The 20,540-nt window shown below is 38.7% G+C and overlaps 1 protein-coding gene across 9 annotated transcripts in view; it reads right to left on the bottom strand.

Moving 5' to 3' along the window:
- The window catches only part of syne2a (spectrin repeat containing, nuclear envelope 2a), a 124,179-nt gene that overhangs the window by 94,280 nt on the left and 9,359 nt on the right, over window positions 1-20,540 (bottom strand). For 6 of the 9 annotated variants that reach the window (XM_017455909.3, XM_053675761.1, XM_053675760.1 and 3 more), the window contains exons 4-27: window positions 17,674-17,769; window positions 17,503-17,580; window positions 17,228-17,320; window positions 16,544-16,737; window positions 16,202-16,401; window positions 15,890-15,990; window positions 15,275-15,388; window positions 14,797-14,934; window positions 14,517-14,681; window positions 14,307-14,419; window positions 13,825-13,993; window positions 12,965-13,061; window positions 10,515-10,696; window positions 9,839-10,003; window positions 9,555-9,695; window positions 7,632-7,733; window positions 7,334-7,510; window positions 7,094-7,252; window positions 6,059-7,009; window positions 5,169-5,303; window positions 4,032-4,181; window positions 2,715-2,896; window positions 2,360-2,429; window positions 1,737-1,846 (exon numbers count right to left, since the gene is read on the bottom strand). In XM_017455909.3, the coding sequence (XP_017311398.2) occupies window positions 1,737-1,846; window positions 2,360-2,429; window positions 2,715-2,896; window positions 4,032-4,181; window positions 5,169-5,303; window positions 6,059-7,009; window positions 7,094-7,252; window positions 7,334-7,510; window positions 7,632-7,733; window positions 9,555-9,695; window positions 9,839-10,003; window positions 10,515-10,696; window positions 12,965-13,061; window positions 13,825-13,993; window positions 14,307-14,419; window positions 14,517-14,681; window positions 14,797-14,934; window positions 15,275-15,388; window positions 15,890-15,990; window positions 16,202-16,401; window positions 16,544-16,737; window positions 17,228-17,320; window positions 17,503-17,580; window positions 17,674-17,769 (4,082 nt within the window). The remainder of the gene's footprint in view (window positions 1-1,736; window positions 1,847-2,359; window positions 2,430-2,714; window positions 2,897-4,031; window positions 4,182-5,168; window positions 5,304-6,058; window positions 7,010-7,093; window positions 7,253-7,333; window positions 7,511-7,631; window positions 7,734-9,554; window positions 9,696-9,838; window positions 10,004-10,514; window positions 10,697-12,964; window positions 13,062-13,824; window positions 13,994-14,306; window positions 14,420-14,516; window positions 14,682-14,796; window positions 14,935-15,274; window positions 15,389-15,889; window positions 15,991-16,201; window positions 16,402-16,543; window positions 16,738-17,227; window positions 17,321-17,502; window positions 17,581-17,673; window positions 17,770-20,540) is intronic. The other 3 variants (XM_053675757.1, XM_053675758.1, XM_053675763.1) reach the window with 3 other exon arrangements.

The raw sequence follows: 20,540 nt of genomic DNA, 5'->3' as shown, positions 1-20,540 counted from the left end.
GACTCCAGAGGTGAACTAATCAGTTCTGTTTCGGTACAGAACCTATGGGGATGTTGCAGCGCACGCGTGGTCCAAAATGAACGAATCACTCTATGAGACAACTCGTTGTGCCCGAACCATATTAAAGATCCGTTCAAAATGAACGAATCGTTCAAGAACGACACATCACTGGTCAGTGCAAATCAGTTTTGCCAACTTAGTGACTTTTCAGACCTCTTAAGTGACTTAAGCACCTAGCGACAAATCTAGTGACTTTTTGGACAAACCTTAGAACTTTACAAATGTCACCAGTGCTATCCTGCAAGTGCGAGGTCTTGCTTTCCTGCTGCACTATCACCTCTCTCTGCGTCTGCTCTGACAGTGAGGGGCTGAGAGACGGAGATTTAACAATATCATGGATAAGGAAACGCGCCCTTCATCCACATGGACATCATTCTTACGTGAATGTTTTTAGAACGCAAGACGAATGTAGTGCAACACGTTTTACATGTAAAATAGTCCACATTATTACAGCCTAGTTCTCTTGTACAAAGTAGTTATTGTGTTCAGAAACATTTTATATCATTCATGTTCCATACCTGTCCATTATATAGTTTTATAAATGTTATTTTTTTTAAAAAATCATAACTTATGAAAAGTAATTAAAAAAGTACAAAAAAAAAACAAAAGCAAAAAAAAATCTATCTATCTATCAAAAACAGATGATAAATTAGGTTATATATAGATAGATTTTATATATTAGATAATCATTATATAGAATAGATAATCATTATACCTGGTCTCCTCCAATGGGGGGGGGGGGGGGGGGCCTTTAGTTACAAAAGGTTGAGAACCTCTGGGTTAAGACATTTTGGTAGCTGTTGTGTGATAGGGGCGAGCTGGCTAGTAGGTGGGAATTGCCACTTTGGAAACATAAATTAATTTAAATACATACATAAATCATGCATACATACATACTGTACAAGCATACATACATATATTCACTGTCCATGTTAATAGGAACACCTCTAAAAATACACATTCATGCAGTTATCTAATCATTCAATCATGCGGCAGCAGCACAATACATAAAAGCATGCAGATAAAGGTCAAGAGCAATGTTCACATCAAACATCAGAATGGGGAAAAAAAATCATCTCTGTGATTTTAACCATGGCATGGTTGTTGGTACTACATGGGCAGGTTTGAGTATTTCAGAAACTGTTGATCTCCTGGGATTTTCACACACAACAGTCTCGAGTATACACAGAATGGTGCAAAGAAACAAACAAACAAAAAACATCCTGTGAGCGGAGGGTCTGCATTCTGAAACACCTTGTTGATGAGAAAGATCAGAGGAGAATGACCAGACCATTCTGAGCTGACAGGAAGTCTATAGTAACTCAAAAAAGCACTCTTTAGAGCCATGGTGAGCAGAAAAGTGTCTGAAATACTCAAACCAGCCTGTCTGGCAAAAACATCCATTCCACAGTTAAAGTCACAGATATCATACTTTTCCCCCCATTCTGATATTTGATGTAAACATTAGCTGAAGTGCTTGACCTCTATCTGCATGATTTTATACATTGTGCTGCAGCTACTTGATTGAATAATATGGATAACTGCAAAAATGAGTAGGTGTACAAGTGTTCCTATTAAAGTGGACAGTGAGAATACATACTAGTAATAAAACTAAAACACAAGCTATTTTAAAACGTATGTATGGTGCATATAGACATGATGCCAAAATAGCAAACCTGCTGTGAGCTTCCTGTAGGGATTCCTCCACTTCCTGTTTTTCCACAGTGTGGATGACCATCCTCTCTGCTGTCTGTTTGGTCTCCACACGGTCAGTATGTAAAATGGCCTGCAAGAGTAATGAGAGATGATGCTGTGTTACAAGGTCACTGACTCCTGAAGCACCCGAGTGTGCTACTCAACATTCCCCTCCAATTACAGCAGATTAAATTCACCAAGTCACTAAGCTTAAGAGGAGCAACATCAGCCAATCAGAAGTGTAAATTCATCAAAAGAAGGTACAACAGAGTGTTTGGACACTGGGAGACAAGTGGTCTACATATAATTACATATTCTAACAGCAAACTGAGACCTATGCCACAAAGCTAACAAACATGTTGAGTATTATAAGCTAAATAATACAGTAATAAAAAGTAATATAAGAGTAATGTATGCAAAAGGTTTCATTGCTTTGTGTACATTAAAAACAGGATAATTGAAAGGCTTTGGTCTGGATCAAAACATGTGGATCATAAAAGGGTCAGATTTATACATATTCAACCCCTCCACACACACACACACACACACACACACACACACACACACGTATGTACAGTATACTGAAGTGCTAATGCAAATGTACCTGTGAATAAGCCTGACTTAGTGTTTGGTCAGCAGGCAGCTCAGGCTCTCTCCTCAGTGCTCCCTCTCTGCTGATAAGAACACACACACATACACACACACACACACACACACACACACACACACACACACACACACACATTAAGCATTTAAAGCCATCAGAAATAAGCAGACCATAACAAAGTGCAAGTGAGAGCATAACCAGAACTGGAAAGAACAGTAAGGGTATTTGTGTAGGAATGATACACAGAATCACTGTCAGCTATGATGGTCACAGCATTCAAGTGTTTCATTTTCTCTTTAAAACAATTTCAGTACTACTCAGTATAAAACTAAAACACAATTTCAAGACTCACCGGTGCTGCCAAGGTGGTATGTTGCTGCTTGGAATAACTTGGTAGTGGACAGTCTCCAGTTTGCCATCACACTCTGTCAACTGGGTGGTGGTCACAGAGGAGCTTGCTGGGGATCTCAGAGTATAACTGAGCTGGGAAAGTGCATTCAGACGCTCTTGAGGCTCAACTACTAAGGAACATGCCTGGAGATAGGAGCATAGCACAATATATACATTATGAAATCTTCAATTTAGACAATTATCACACCTTATTAATATATATTGCTGCACTTAATTTGCTTGTGAACTTGTATTACTAACTTGTGGCCATAACTTTATGATCTTGTTCCCTCATATCTCCTTACTAAGTCATGGTCATGCAGTAGGATCTCATTTCCATGCATCTCATTTTATGTCGTAACCATGCATTTCCTTTTTTCCACGCTAGGTGAAGCTCTGATTACAGGCAGTAGGACCATGTATTAGTAAAAGTGATTCCAAATGAAAGCAATGCTCAAGCATTTACCATTGCAAAGAGGCAACGCCTTATGGTCACACCCTGCAGGCTGCCCAAACATGCACAACAGCCATGAATCATAACTGCACTGATTCTTTTTTTTTTATGACTGCATGATTGAACACATCAGAAATCTCTTGGAACTATACCAAACTGATTAGTTTCATGTGGTATGACATAAATATTTTTTTCTTTTTAATTCATACTTCATTTTTTGATACTTCCTTCACTCAAAAAGAAGAATTCAGACATAAAGTGCAAACGTTTGCATCACCTAATGTTTATTTTTTTTTCAGTGAAGAGAAATGAAACATACCTCAATTTGTAAATGTATCTCCAAGCGGTTAAAAATGAAATGTGACTGTATCCTACAACAACACTATCCAAAAAATAAGGCCAGATCAACAAGAAAATAGACCTGGCATGAAGACGGCAGTGTATAAAGTCTGGTGACGTTAAGCATAGTACACTGCAAGTGTTGCTGGTATAAATTTCTTTCCTTTCTTCATTTACTCTTAAGCTATGTAAACTTTTGTTCTTACTTCTTTTCTTATACATTAATATTTCTATATGTTTGATCAATCTATTAACTGGTGAGAAGGATGACTTCAGTTTTGTGAAGAATATAATTAACCCAATAAATAATCATGCTGATTGTATTATTTAGATTATAATAAGCCGATACATGCATGTATAGTACATGCATTTTTTGGCATGTACTCCTACTAAATCAATAAGCAGGCAGAGGTAGTGGGAGTGAATATTTGTAGCCATGCATACATACAGGGTTATGCAGATAAGGCAGTGTGGTGTTAGAGGTACCTGTTCACAGCACACTTGGTCTGGATCACAGGCTGGGATTTCTGTGTTAGTGTCTATGTCATGCTTCACAAGAGCCACATTAATTGACTGCCTTCGCTCAACCTCTCGCCACAACTCAGGCAGAAAGGACTCTATTGCTGAACGGACATCCTAGGTGGTAAGACATATAGTAGAGACTTTTAGACTTACCTAACCATCCAGCTCATGGGAGTTATATGAATAAACATGACAGAAACCTATAGCTACTACAGGTCTCTCCCATTCACATTGGGAGATGTACAGACCAGAATCAATCTTAGGGTTCTATGGTTACCTGGGAAGTCTCACTGTTAATGTTTTATGTAACTGTTTTGAGACATGTTACTCAACTAACCATCAGCTTGCACTGGTTCCTTCACCTCTTGCTTTAAGGACCTTTCACAGTTCCATTTACTCATTTGTTGCATGCTTTTATCCAAAGGAATTTAAAATTGAGAGGGAGTGCAACAGAGTAACTGAACATTAAGTATCTTGCTCAATGACCCAACTGTGGCTGCTTAGCAGGGCCAGGATTTGAACCCACACCATTCTGAGCAGTCACCCAAAGCCTTAAACATTGAGCCACGACATCAGAGTTAAGTGTACTGTACAATAATACAATAGTATATAGTCACAAATACAAAACCTAACCCAATCACAACAATCTACTGACCACTTTAGATTCAGTCAGTTAGTATGTCACCCTTTTGAACCATTTGGTTAGAATGGGCTCATTATACAAACACTCCCATGTAATAGCTCTGTAATAGTTCCAAAAGAAAAATGAACATCATTGTTCATCAGATATGTAAGATTACTTGAAAGGCCCTTCTAGCAAGTTGGAGAAACTGTGTGCTTCGTCAATGTGAGAAATACCTACTTCATATACAACTCTCATAAATTCCTATACAAATAAATAATAGTTAGAGAAACCTAAGAGACAAGATGCTTTCTCACTGTACTAATAAATATAAACAATGCTGCCAGAAATGTGAGAGCTCCACTATATCAAAACAGAAATTTATCATATCACTGAGTGAAAGTACTCTATTATCGACAGTCAGGAGCAACATGCAGATACCAAATGCTCAGTCAGGTAAGGCCTATTATTTTGCCTACCTCCCACTGGGCTCTGACAGACAGAGAAAGTTTTTCCAGGTCTTGGAGCTGGGCTTCGGAACAAAATGCCCCTAGGGCTTCCACAGCTCCCAGGAATTCATCTAGCACTGTTGGATTAAGTCTTCGTAATGCACCCTAGAAATAAAAAAAAGATTCACAATACATTAAGGTTAAGATGTAGGTAAATGTACTTGTACTGAAGTGTAAAGAGTGGGTTTATGGGTAAGCATGGCTCACAGAGGTTCAGAGAGGAGCCAATGTGCACACCACCATAATCTCAACTAAATGCCATGTGCATCTGAGGTGCTCTGAATCAGGTATATCTAGTAGTACAAAAGCTAGCAGCCCACTGCAAGTAACTAAACAGACATCTATGCAAATGTCTGCACATGCTGCTTGCACATGTTCACAGATTTGCATATGCAGTATAAATTAACCTTTACAACAATCAGAAAGGCAAAACTACATACAGTGATGGTATTTGCACAGTTCCTTTTTACTTGCTCAGTCTTGAAGAAAAAGGTACAGTTTGTAATGTTTATAGTGTTTTTAGATCTGAAATAATTATAGATTTTTAAAGACATCTTAGAAAAAAAGCATGGCTATATTGCCATGTAAATGAGCTAGTCAGTTTATTCGTTTCAGGTATCTGATTATATTTTATACACCAGAAATTATCATTGCACCAAAACTTGAAAAGAGCTGCTCGAATCTGCCCTTTTTACTTAAGAAGTCAAACATGAAGAAGGATACATAGTTTTAACAGAGAGAGTGGGGTCAGTTAGGGAAAAGACTTGCTTTTGTCATTGTGATTCTATTTCTGAGCATAACAATTAAGTCAGATAAGTAAATATGAACATAAAATGAATATATAATATATTTAGATTCACCTGCTTCCTCCTGGCCTGCTCTTTAGATATGATTCTGTTGCTGAATATGGTGATGGCCTCCTCTATGTGTTGATTCAGATGTTGTTTGGCCTTGTTCATCCTGCTCTTAGCCATAGCCTGAGCTCGGGAAAACACCTCACTCTGCCCAGGGATGTGGCGAGGATTTGGGGCATTACCTTGGCCTTGTTGTCTCTGATGTATGCCTGGGATAAGAACTTTGGGCAAAGCCTGGGCTTGTTGTGGAGTGTGGGGTGATATAGCAAGCTGGGTGTGTCTCTGTGTATCTCCCTGTGCGTGCAGCTGAATTTGAGCCTGTGCTGGTGTCTTGACATGTGTGTGTGATGTCTCCAGGGACTGGGGAAGGCTATGAGCCTTGGCCAGGAGCCCATAATGCTGTTGTGGGTTAACACTCACAGCTTGACACTTGGCTTTAGATTCAGAGGCAGGATGTTGTCGGTGTAAGGTAACTGACTTAATGACAGTGCTGCTGGATGACTCTGATAACTGCTGAGGCCATTCTGATGATGTCCTGGTCCTGGTTTGACTCGGGTGTACAGTTAACTCCTGATCCTCAGTTTGAAGCTCCATCTGCATCTCTTTTCCAGGGGGATATGGCAGGTTCTGTATGATCTCTATGTCTTCAGCTCTCAGTAGGACAGTATGCTGATCATGTGGTTGATATTGAGGATCAGCCTGCAAAAGCACCTGGGATTTAATGCCAGTTTTGGCTGTATGGCGAGAACAGCCAGGACTCTGTTGGTGCTGAGATTGTGTTTGTGTCTTCTGTGAGGGTTTCTTAGGTTTGGAGGTATGAGTTTCATGTTCATGGAAGGTTCCTGCTTGGGGCTCTGGTACATTGTAAGCACGAACAATAACTTTTGGAGGTGGTTGATCAGCTTCAATCTCTCCCTCACGCTTTAGTCCTATAGGAGTAAGCATCTCGATGATCTCCTAACAGACAGGACAGATACAATTAGTTGGAACCATGACAGAAGATGTGATCTGTTTGCTTTGACAGCTATATTCTGTGGTTACCTTAGATTTTTTTGCAGTGTGCTTCATTCTGCCCTGTAGGGCATGCACACTGAGAAAGGGCAGGGTGGAGTTCTCTTGCAGTTTTTCCAGCAAAGCTTGCAGATCCTGTCCTTCCGTCACCAACTGTGCCTCCAGCTGCAGCCCTCTGCTTAAAAGTGACTGGGAACCAGAGCATATCACAATCAAGCTTCTAATCAGAAATGTGTATTATTGGCACTGAAATGTGCTTTGCATACTCACTTTGGCTCTAGGGTGAGGCCCTAGGTGGCCCCTGTGTTGCCATTCTCTCAAATGTTGGCAAACTTCCATGGCCTCCATGCTCCAGTGATCCAACTCAGCAAGTCTACCCTCCAGCTGAGATGCTGTCTTCTGCAGCCCCCCACATGCCTTATCTGCCTCGCTCAGAGCCTGACTCATCTGTACAGACACATACACATACAAAACCTCAGATGCCAGATGCTTCTTATTTAAATCATACCCTGACCTTAAGAGAGTCTTCAATAGTGTGAGGAAGTCTTTCAAAAGCAGCTACTATCACCTCTGGAAGAGTGTGTTTCAGCTTCTGCAGTGTCTCTTCACTAAATCCTGGAGATGGAGATAACAGGTCCAGGTCTAAGGCTGAAATTTTCTTTACCATGGCCTGTAAGGATTGTGAGAAAAGACAAACGCACAATGACAAAAGAGAAATAAAACAAGGTTTGGGCATCTACTCCCATAAATCTGAAGAAAACATAAAAGCATTCACTTAGTTACAATAACGAGCATATTATCTGCAATTAACACTGAGAATCTTTCCTATTTATCTCCTGTGTTCTGTAATCACTATATATCATCTTCTGAGGCTGCAGAACTCTCAGAATTATTTGTGAAAAAATGTTTTTAAAAATTGAAGAAAAAAAAAGAAGGGAAAAAACATTATTATTGAGTCAAGTGCAAAAAAACTTTGTCAGACTTGGTGGAAAAAATGTACACAGATGTATCAACTGTCAGCATGCCCCAACTTTAGGCATAAAAGAAGTCTGACTACACAGCGAAAGGCCAGAGACAGCACCCAATAAGCAGAGAGAGCAAGAGTAAGAATGTGAGGGAGTAAACAATCCAAATGAGAGTGAGACAGTTTGATATCATGCTGTAAGAGTAAAATGGATTCAGGTGGTGGAGTTTCGATTTTTTCTTGCTGAACAGGTAAAGCATTTATTTGTTCACTATTTGGCACATACCTAGTGAATGATAGTGAGCCAATATATGCTTTTTGTATTTCTACCTAGTTGTGAAGTTGTTTAGAACTAATGACAGCCAGCTATTAAAAAATTAGAGGTTCTCTATATTGTCATATCTGTAGGCAAAAGTGAGTCATCCACGTTGTCTGCTTGCCCTTGTTTATATATTTAAAGTCATAATAAAATACACAGAGAACACAAACAGGGCAATTAAAGTTCACACGTCGGAAGCAAATAAAAATGATAGTTTTGCGTTCTACAGATTATTTTAGCTAGCTAGCTAGAGTGGGCTAGTTTGTGTTTAGTGTCCTCTTTGATGCAGATAGACCCAAACCTACACAGTAGACTGTGCCAACACAGCAGCACACTGACATTACAACAGAGCAACTGAGAGGCTTTCCCTTTTTACCTGGTAATCATTAACTACCACACTGATGTGCACAATAACATTTTATTTTATCCTTACAATTATTTTGTAATACTGAGGAAATGGCAATAGATAATTACATCCTTACAGTACTACATGGGCCATATCCTAAACCACATACTACTGCACTAAAGTAATAAGTACACTATTGGTGTCATTACATTTACATATTATGGCATTTAGCAGATGCTCTTACCCAGAATGACTTACAGAAGTGCTTTGAGTTCTCTATTGATAAATACATCCAAATATATTACTATTTACAGTAAGTATACTACATAGTGTGCATTGTGTGGTTTGGTACACTGAGTTCTCTCTGAATGCGTATTACTTGGTATTCACAGTGAGATTTATCTGCATAGTGGAGAACAATGCAGCACAACCCATGGTCCATCCATCCATCTTCTATACCGCTTATCCTTTTCAGGGTCACAGGGAATCCTGGAGCCTATCCCAGGGAGCATCGTGCACAAGGCGGGGCACAAGGCACTCATATACACATTCACAAACCCATTCATACACTCTGGACACTTTGGAAATGCCAATCAGCCTACCATGCATGTCTTTGGACTGGGGGAGGAAACCAGAGCACCAGGAGGAAACCCCCACAGTACGGGGAGAACATGCAAACTCCGCACACACAGGGCCACGGTGGGAATCGAACCCCCAACCCTGGAGGTGTGGGCGAACTCCCACAACCCATGGTTGTTTCATAATTTCAAAAAACATCAAACGTGTCTCTCTTTTTTCTTTAAACTGTTAGAAATGGGTTTTGTGTGATACGTGTTTGATGAGGATTGAAGGTCTGATGTACCTGCAGTCTCTTCCTGTATGCATGCAGTGTTTCAGAGGACACCTCCATGGCCTCTCTCAGTGTCCAACCGGCCTCCTGTACTAGGCATTGTGCGGCCTGAGCACACGGGGCTGTGCTGCTAACCTGCTGCGATGGCACCGCCTGACAATAAATGAAGAATAAAAGGCTTTAGCTCACACAAAACGTATCACATCAGATACTGATATCAAATGATATATTAAAGGTCTATTATGATAGACAAAATCTGCAATGGGCAATATTCAGATCACTTCCTGTATACTCACAAACTTGGTCTGCTTGATGAAATCTGCCCATCTTCTGTTAAGTTTACCAAGCTCATTTGCAAGAGAGGAGCTGGTGGAGCTGTCCGTCATCTCAATCAAAAAGTTTCCTGTTTCATTCAGCTGGGCCTGGAGAGAGCTCCATTCTGACAGGTTATCAGGGACCTGCTGCGTGACACAAGAGCATGACAGAAGCAAGTTAAATAACATTATCGATTGGTCCAAATCCAACTAATTCTGCACCTCTGACCCTATGAGTTGTTACAGTATTGTATATTTTTAGTCACTTAACACATTTAATGTAACACAAGTTTTCAAAACTTTCTGGACAAATATGCTTATGTTGCTTAAAATACTTGTCTTGTGGGTTTTTTTTCTCTTTTTTTTCTTGATACTGTATGTAGTTAGTCAGTGACCTAGTGAACTAGCAGGGGAAGGATTTGTTTTTGATAGAGACTACAAAGCACATCTATCGCTCTGGATAAGGGCATCTGCTAAATACCATAAATATAAATGTAAAAAAAACCAAAAACATTATTATTAAAATGAGTGTCAATTATGTCAAACTTTAATCTCAAACACATTTAGATTATCCCCTATGCAGTATGCACATGTATTAAATTGGAAGCCTTTCAGAATCACCAAAGAAATGTATAGTCTATGTACTGGTTGATTTTACCTTGTTCCCTGCCTGTGATTGTCCCAAGAAGACCTGTAGTAGGTGTAAGCGGTGTTTGTATAACTCCCATGCCGCCAGTACACGGTCCAATGTGCCCCTTAAAGCCTCTGCTTCTTCTGTGCTCACTGCTACTTCACTCTCAGCCTCCTTCACCTGTCTGTTGACTGTCCCAGAGTCCTCTGCTGCAGGGAGGATACAAACATTGTGAATCTTATAGAGAAGACATTTTGTCCCACATTATAGGGAAAGCACTGGGAAGCAATACTATCACTAACTAATAATAATCATGAAACTTTCCTTCAAACATCAAAAAGGACTACATGTGTGCAGCAATGATTTACAACCTTCTGTCCCTTTGTATATTGCATTTGAATGTAGAATTATTTTGCAATCTTTTTTTGCAACAGGTGAGTCAAGTTAGGTATTTGTAAATCATAACAAATTTATCCATATAAGGGAATGTTATCCGAAAAAGACTTGGCTTTTCCCAACAATTCAGTGGATCATTGAAAACCAGTAGAATGTTTTGGAAATTGTCTTTAGTTGAAGGAACAGTCTGGAGGTTTAAAATCTACTCTCAATCTACCATATATAGTCATGTAAAAAAAATAAGTACACTCCATGGAAATTGTTGTTTTTTTTCACATATTTGAACAAGAAAACATTTGATCCTTTTTGAATAAATAATAATGGTAATAAAGGTGATGCACTATATCAAATGACACATAAAATTGACATTATGAAGTAATTTTCACAATTTAAATTAACAAAAAAACAGATAAGTCACATGGAAAAAGTAAGTACACCTCTACATTTATCACACCTTCAAATCCATACAATTAGAATCAGGTGTTGAAGGTTGGGTGCCAGTGATTAGGACCTGCTTAGGGAGTGCAGGTGGAACCTGTCTTATTTATTCCCCTCTCATATCTATTGAGGTGTGTGGTGTCATCAAGCCAAGATCTAAAGAGTTCTATAAGGGTTCAGAAACAAAAGGTTGTGGATGCCTACGAGTCTGGCAAGGGATTTAAAAAGATCTTCCAATTATTTGAAATGCATCATTGCACTGTAAGGAAAATCATCTACAAATGGCGCAGATTTCAAATGCCAATTTTTCCAGGACTGGCCGTGCCAGCAAATTCAGCCCAAGTGCAGACCGTCTAATGCAAACAAAATTTCATCACAGGATCTGCTAGTAAGTGTTGCAACTGTTGGTGTCAAAGTGCATGCTTCTACAATCAGAAAGACATTTTTGAAATTTGACCTGCATGGGAGGCGTGCCAGGAAAAAGCCTTTGCAAGACTACAGTTTGCCAATGTTCATATTAGACAAAGGCCAGGCCTTTTGGAATAATGTGCTCTGGACAGACAAATCAAAGATAGAGTTGTTTGGTCACAGTAACAGCAGACATGTTTGGCGCAGACCAAAGACAGCTTTTCAGGAAAAGCACCTCATACTAACTGTGAAGCATGGTGGAGGAAATGTTATGGTTTGGGGTTGCTTTGCTGCCTCACAGACTGTACAGCTTGCATTCATTCAACTATGTATTCTGCATCATATCAAAGAGGGCTTGAAGATAATGAGGCAATCTGTCTGAAAGTTGAAGTTGATAATGATCCTAAGCACACTAGTAAATCCACCAAAGAATGGCTCAAAAAGAAGAAATGGAGGGTTATGGAATGGCCTAGTCAAAGCCTGGATTGAATCCCATTGAAATGTTGTGGGGATTTGAAATGCGCCGTAAATGCAAGAAAACCCTCAAACATCTTGTATCTGAAAGAATATTGCATGCAAGAGTGGTCAGAAATTCTAGCAAGCCTGGTGGACAATTATGCAAAACGCTTACAAGACGTTATTCCTGCTAAAGGGGGCAATACTAGCTTCTGAGGTCAAGGGTGTACTTACTTTTTCCACAGAAGAATAAAAGAAGCATTTACTCAATCAAGAAGATAACTTAGTCGAGAAGATAAAAATAACCACATGCAAACAAAATCTAGTTTTGTTCTAACTTGTTTTTTTTTTCCAGATAAAAGAATTTGTAGATATGCTTTATAACACGGTCACTGTAGCTCAAAGATAACATGAAAGTGCTTCAGTCTCATGCATACCAGAAGAAAAATCTGTACTACTTCAGAATTCAAGCTTATGTCTGGAATGTGTAGTTATGGATCCTTGTTCTACACTACTACTACTACTACTACTACTACTACTAATAATAATAATAATAATAATAACAGTAGATCTGTCTCAGCTTGCTTTGAAAGTGTTTCAAGTAAATGTGTTTTTGCAGTACAGGGAAACATATTTTCTGTGGTAATCAGATAGAAATGCAGGACATAAAGTTAGGTTGAGTATTCAACTAGAGGTCTAAAGTTAAAAGTGTCTGTGCTGATGGCTTTATTGATGCCAAAATGACTTAATTGAAGTTCATCTGCAGTAGATTCACTTACACAGGGCTGCCTTGCCAGTGTATGTGCTAGCAGTCTCTTTCAGCCTGTGGAGTGTTGCTTTCAAGATGGACACCAGGCCTTGCTTCTCTATGGTATCCTAATGCAGTATGCAAAGAATAAATACTTTAAGTCATTAACATAACTCTAATGGCAAGATTAGGCTCAATTTTCATTTATACACTCTGTTTATATTATTTAGTCTGTTTATTATAGTATGTTATATAGTCTGTCTTAATTCTGTCCCTCTCTCTCTCTCTCTCAAGGAAAGAACAAATTGTTACTGTAGTCTTATCTTTACTACACAAAGAATACAAAAGGACTTATACAGATGCATGAAAATGAAAGGAAAAACTGGTGGCTCTCTTAAGCTATGACGGCATTTTGTTAGTAAGCTTTTGGACCCACTTATCCTCTTAATCACTGTAAATAGGTTCTTCTGAATGGTCACCTGTATCATAATGAAAAATGTCTATCCGGATGGGAGTGGCCTCTTTCAAGATAACAACATCCACAACTACAGATCATAGGGCTCACTGAAAATGACCATATTCTGTGGACATACCCAGTCACCAGATCACAACAAAATACAACATACAATTATGGGAGTTTTAGTTTTGGATTGAAGTTTTAAAACAATGCTCTCCACCAACACTATCAAAACACCAACTGAGAGAATATTTGGAAGAATGCTGTTCATTGCTCCAGTGCATATCCAGAGCACATGCTTGCAGACTATATACCAAGGTGCAGTGAAGCTCTTCTGGAGGCTTGTGGTGGCCCAACACCTTACTAAGACACTTTATGTTGTTACTTTTCCTTAAATGTGTCAGCTGTATGTTCAGCATAGCAATATGACTTACATCCCAGTCCTGAAGCAGGGACAGCACAGACTCCTGAGAGCCAAACGGTCCTCTCCAGGTATTCAGCTTGCTCTTGAGATGGCTTAAAAGCTCACAGACGCGGTGCCAGTGCTCCAAGTACTCCAACTTGATGCCATGGTACTTTGCTGTCACTCTGGCATTGGTGAAACTGCAGGAATCATAGTTACCTTAGTATATGCTAAAGACTTAAATAAATTCTGGGAAAATCTCTGTTTTACTCAAGTACAAATATTTCGGCCAATTTTCACCTCACCACCTTAAAAAAAAAAAAAGCCATAAATAAAAAATGTAAATGCTGTAAATATAAATATCAAACGGTCTTTTGGTTCTTATGGACAAATAATATCAGACCCTTAATAACGTCTACTTAAAGTGTGTTTTCTTATGGATTACTTTTAAAATAAGGTACTCTGGCTAAAATAAATAAATAAATAATAATAATAAAAAAATTATATGCCCACCGTCTCTTGAGTTCATCAAGTTTTTCAGCAGGAATCTGAGAGGAACCATCATCATCTGTGTTGTGGAACAAATGAAGTGTATCCAAATGGCCACTCATGTCCACCATTAATGCCTGGAGGAAATGTTTATTTAATTATTATTTACTGTGTTAATAAACCTTAATAGTTTACTCTGGGGAAAAAGTAGCTGAACCGGCATGGTTTAGAAACCTTGAGCTGCTCTTGCTTGTCTTTGGCATTTCGGGCGGCACTTGCGTGGTCATCAGCATCACCTTGTTCCTCAGCCAGTACTGCTTCCATTCTCTGTAGCCACTGAGCCAAAGTGTGTAAAGGAGCAGGCAAAGCTACATCCAGCTCAGTTCTGTATCTATGCAACTGTATGAGACAGGATGTCATTATATGCCGACACACTATACAGTGCAATGCAAACATCTCTGTCTCTCTTCCTCTCTTTTATAGACAAGACATTAACCCTAGAGCTGCAACTCACCCTGCCTTCCATATTGTCCCAAGCCTGTCTTAAGGCAACCTGCTCCTTGCTGAGCTTGGTGCTACGTTTCATTGCACTCAGCATTGGAATCACTGGACGCCTCTGCTCATAGAACGACCCCACAAATGTCTGGAATGCCTATAACAGATCCAAAAAGTCCTGTTATGGTCAAGCAAACTTGTTTTTTTTTTGTGTGTGTGTGTGTATTTAAGAGTACAAATAGCCAATGCTAAGAACAAGATAATATGGCACTTAAATGCTTACCAATAATATGGATTTGTGTCAAATATGTATTGTGTTTTATGTGTGTACATTTCGTATTATTAGCAGAAGTTAGTATTTGTTTGGGAGAGTGGGGAGTATGGAAATTCACCAAATGCACTAAGAGCACTGCCAAAAAAAGTGTATAAACCACTTTTACAAAATCAAAATACACATTGACAAAGGAAATTTAAAGAGGCTTGAAGTCTGATTTCACCTGATACCGTCTGCTATACCCCTCTTTCTCTGTGGAGGACCACACATCCAACAATTCTTGATAGGTTCGCTGAAGCCAACAAGTCATCTCTCTGACCTTCTGATTGGGTGATGCCTATGCACATATATCAGCAGAATCACAGAGAGTTAGACTGAATTGGTTGAAGTCTACATCTTGACAGCATTTTCAGATTTGTTATGGTTACCACTGTGTTGTAGAAGTACCACAAATTAAGCTTTGCATCTGTACCTGATGCAGAGGGGAAGCCAGAACAGCAGGTGTGCAGTAGGTTGGAAGGTTGACAGGAGAAAAGCATGTAGGAAAAACAAGAGTTTGCAGCTACGCCCAACAGACAACAGGAGGAGTGAGCCAGGAGAACCAGAAACAGGTTTAGATTAGAATTAGAAGTTATAATTATAGGCACAAAAGAAGAAATATAAAAGAAGGGGAAAAAATTTTACAAGAACAGCAAAACCCAGCAAACATCTAGCATCATCTAAGATTTTGAGATGGGATTTTACAAGGCAACAGTTTAGGCTTTGTCTCAATAGTTCCCATTTAGAACGTTATGTATGCAAATATTTTTCCGCTTGTCTGGAGTTTTGGAAGTCTCACCTCAAGATCATCATCAACTGAAGGCATATCATTGGAGTACTGCAGGAACTGGGCTACGTACGTCATTATGGACTTCTCATCTGGGTTGCTGACATCAATATCTGATATTGGATACATAAAAAGTTAGTGGCATGTGATTGTATTAGGATTAAAAGCTGCTGAAAAGAAGGTTGCTCATGCTTATTTTTAGATACACCATTCTGCTGAATAATGTGTCATCACACGTCTCTTTACTATTCAATAAATGCTTTAATTAACTGGATGAAACGTGAAATTCTACAAGTTGATAGATCTTGAAGAAATTATACACACCCTCAGGTTCAAGCAGTCTGGGTATTCCCAGATCCTGCTGAGCTATGCGGAATGCCTCCTCTAAGTTTTCACGGTTGCTCCTCGTCTCGGTTAGGGAGAAGTCCACTAGGTCTGGCCTCAAGGAGCAGAGGATAGCGTGGAATGCAACACCGCTCCTCCAGCTCGATTTGAAATCTTTCACACTGATTGAAGAGCCCACTCTGATGAAAGAAGAATAATAGAGAAATAGGATCAATTAAGTATAATGGAGAAAATATAATGTAGGTTAGTGCAAACTGGCAAAAAACAAACAAGTAAAACCACTTCAAATAAAATTCAGTGAACTGAGGAGCAGAAACACACTTCTGGCACTGGTCTTGCACCCAGAGGAGCAGGGCTTTTTTAGCAGACAGGCGAAAGCGTGCATGGAGGGGTGATGCTCTCCGTGGAACAGGGCTGCCTCGAACAGGGGTTCCAGGAGCCGAATCCACACTGGACAGGGAATCTAGAGATGAGGAACGGGATCCAAAGGAGAGAGTGCTGGCTAACTCCTCTATCTGCGGGAAGTCACAGTTTTTCAGTTACAGTGCTGCTTATGAAATTCAACACAGATAAACATAACAAATTTGTTCAGGTTTTATTAAAAGGTGTGGCAGTTTTTCAAACAGTATGACGATGTCACACAAATGTCTTCGAGGATGAACAATATAATCCTCATTACACTATTTTGAAAACCTATTTTGTTCTCATTTCAATGCCCTTCCTGTGGTTGATACAGTACAGGCATATTTTCTCTGTGGCAGATATCCCAAGTGCCCTGACCCAATTTATCCCACTAAAAGGGATGAATCACAATATGCCTTTTGGTTGAATCAAAGCAACCATTTCAGCGGGAGTTTCAAATTCACCCGGTTGCTTAATATAACATCACCACAATGCTATGGTGTGGTATTCAAACACACAGTTGGATCCATAGAAGTAAAATGTGAAAATACCCGAAATACACACAGACAAATGTGAGGTCTTTGTAACTGATGTGATACTCACATGACAGCGTAGAATAATGGTCCATATGAGGCCTAAAATAATGGAAGGTTTCCCATCTATGATATCAGGGATGTTTATATTCACCAGCTTAATCTAAAAAGAAAAAAATATTAACAAGCTAACAATATTTCATATTATTATTATTAATATTAATAGTAGTAGTAGTAGAAGATTATTCCTTTAAAAACATCATCAAAATTCATACTCTCTCCGATTTTGAGTAAGAATGTACACTGATTCAATATGACTGAACAAAGGCATAACCAAACCCTCACTGATTTATTTTTTAAGAAGTTTAAAGCCGTTTCAACATTTCCCCTCTGCTGAAAAACTCCATGGCCTTTCTCTCGTTTCTGTGGGGAAAACCAAACAAACGTGGCAATAAATATTTTGCACTTACACTGATTGGCATTAGCAAACATATTCAAGTGGGGTATGACACTCACCAAGTGCTGGCCACTCATGACCTCCAGCAGGTCCAGCAATCGATCTCCATCACGGAGGTCTGAAAATAGATCCTGCACCAAGGAAGGACAGATCCTCTGGAAAACACAACCATTGCATCATGAAGATGTAGTCCATAGAGGGAACAACATTATGGATTTCAAAAATTCAGTGAAGTAGAATATCTGATACAAAATGCAGATATAAATAAACAAATAGAGAAAATTTAGTTGTGATGAAACCATTAAACGAATGAAAGAATGTTCTGTTGCTTGATATCAAAGCTAAAATATAGAAGCAGCGCTTCTGCAGACCTCAAGTCAGCTGCAGACTCAGAGCAAGCTGAAATTGGTTCTATTCGAGGTGGATGAGGCTGCCATTACAAAGTTATATCCCATCACAATGGATCACTCATTTAACATAGTGAGGGGAGCTGACTTTACACTCATGCCCAGTATTCCAGGCATAGACTCCTGATCCACTGTGACCCAGACCAGGATAATGTGCTTACTGAAGATGAATGAATGACTGAATTATCTACTTTGTTTAGTATTGGCCAACATTTGCTCTCTGAATGAACAGTGTGATAATGCATGCTATGGAGTAAATCTTATTCCATTAATAATAATAACCTTCAAGGAGCACTGGTCAATATTTCATCCTTCATGCAACTGAGAATAACAGTTCTGCTCTAGATTCCTTGAGTTGTGTTTACTGCATATTCATTTTCATACACAGCATTTAGCTCTAAATTTAACTTTAAAAAGTGCTTTGCAGTAGGGGTGTAATCATCAGGCTATTTGGCAACAAACATAAATTGATTATATTTGATTATAAATCAATTATCATGAAATAGAATTTATTATGAATCAATTTTAAATAATTTTTAAAAAGGACGAACAACTAGTGTGTAAAATTTAAAAAAAAAAAAAAAAAATTTAAATTGATGTGTAAGTAGGATAGCAAGGTGAATTGCCAGACTTCAAACAAAGGTGTTCACATATCACTATGAATCAAAATTATTGTTGCAGACTCAGTGGTTGTGTCAAATATTCAATTGTTGCCTTAAGAATCAAAATTGTATCACATCGCATGGAAACCTGAGGTTTGTACCTCTACTTTGTAGTCAAGTTCAAGAGTTAAGTGCTGTCAGTCATTTTGTAGACATGCCACCCATATTTGTAGCTTTTGTAAGATCGACACAGAATTAGCTGCATTTTGTGTTTCATGTAGGCATTAATGTTAATGTTATATACTGGTAAACTGTTTGGATGAATGACCAGATCAACAAATCAATAAGTTAACTGCCATGTTAGTATTTTAGTTAGTTTTTATCTAACTTTATATTAACTAACCAAGAATTAGATGAGAAAGCCACCCCTCACACTCCATTATTCACGATTGCTTTTGCAAGATTAGCCCAAAAAAGAATTACTACTAATTCTGTATAACTACTTGAGCTGCAACAACTAATCAATAAAATCGATAATAATCGATTATGAAAATCGTGGTCAATGAATCTCATTATCAATTAGTCGACATGGGGTACATTTACTCACTATGTTACTTCTGTACCAAAAACACGCATTGGAGAATAAATACTTAAGTTGTGTCTCAAATGACGTACTGTACACTTACACTATTCACCGTGTACTCTACTGTCTAGAGAAGGTGTGGGCAATCTTATCCGCAAAGGGCTGGTGTGGGTGAAGGTTTTCATTCCAACCAAGCAGGAGCCACACCTGATTCTACCTGTTTAATCAGTTGATCTTAGCTTTCAATAGATTCAGGTGTGGCTTCTGCTTGGTTGGAAGGAAGACCTGCACCTACACCGGCCGTTTCCAGATAAGATTCCTCACCCCTGGTCTAGTGTGTGAATTTTAGAAAGGTAATGTTGTCTCGAATAGAACATTAGCCTTTATTTTATTTACAAGTCAGTGGCGCATGACGTCATGCGCACGGAATGTGACACCGCTAGCATTAGCCTAATACCCGGAGTCACCGACAGTGAATTTGTTCAATTTAATGTTTATGTCAACATTATCTTTTATACCCAACATGACCTCAGTCACTATCCGACAGAGGAGAAATCGTCACGTGACTGAGGAAGAAAGTCCTCTAAGGCAGGGAAGCATTTAATATTAAACACCACAGAGAAGATTAAACTTTATAAAGTGGAGTTTGTGTAGCACGGAAACACGACATGCACGAGCACAAACCTATGTTTGTACCCAAAATGCTCCACTGTGTGCATGGGGTTCAGGAAACTGGTGCAAGTTGCTTGAAAGGTTTAGTTTAATTTAAGTTTATTGTCATTATATGCTGTATTTGCGCACCTGCAGTGTAACTTCTGTCGTTTATTATAACAGAAGTGATGTGTTAGTAACGAGGCCGCGTTGCTCCTCATGCGCAGTGTAGACACGCTGATACAGAGTGTAGTGTGAGTAAGATCTGTAATGTCTAATTAAAACACTATGATCAAAAGTAAACAGTAGTAAATAAAAAATTCCTAAAGGCAGCAAGTAACAGAAACCACAAGGTGCAATGAAAGGAAGTTTTTATTATTAATTTAGGACTGGAGTTTTATTCAGTTCTTTTTGTGCATCCATAAAATGTAATGCATAATTCTTATATATAAGCTTATAATATAATATATATATATAAATTACAGTCCTAAATTAATTTTATTTATATATATTATATATATATATATATATACACATACACATACTGGTGTGTGTTTGTGTGTATTGGGTTCTTTTCAGTTTTATATAATTGGACAAAGTTTTAGTCTGAAGTTTATATTTGTAACCCTCAGTTTGTGGATTTTATTTTAAATAATAATAATTTTAAAAAAAGGTACTGAAAG

This window comes from Ictalurus punctatus, chromosome 25, assembly GCF_001660625.3.
Source record: "Ictalurus punctatus breed USDA103 chromosome 25, Coco_2.0, whole genome shotgun sequence".
Lineage (NCBI taxonomy): Eukaryota > Metazoa > Chordata > Actinopteri > Siluriformes > Ictaluridae > Ictalurus > Ictalurus punctatus.
Note: the sequence above shows the minus strand (reverse complement) of the source record. Positions and strands in the feature narration are given on the sequence as shown.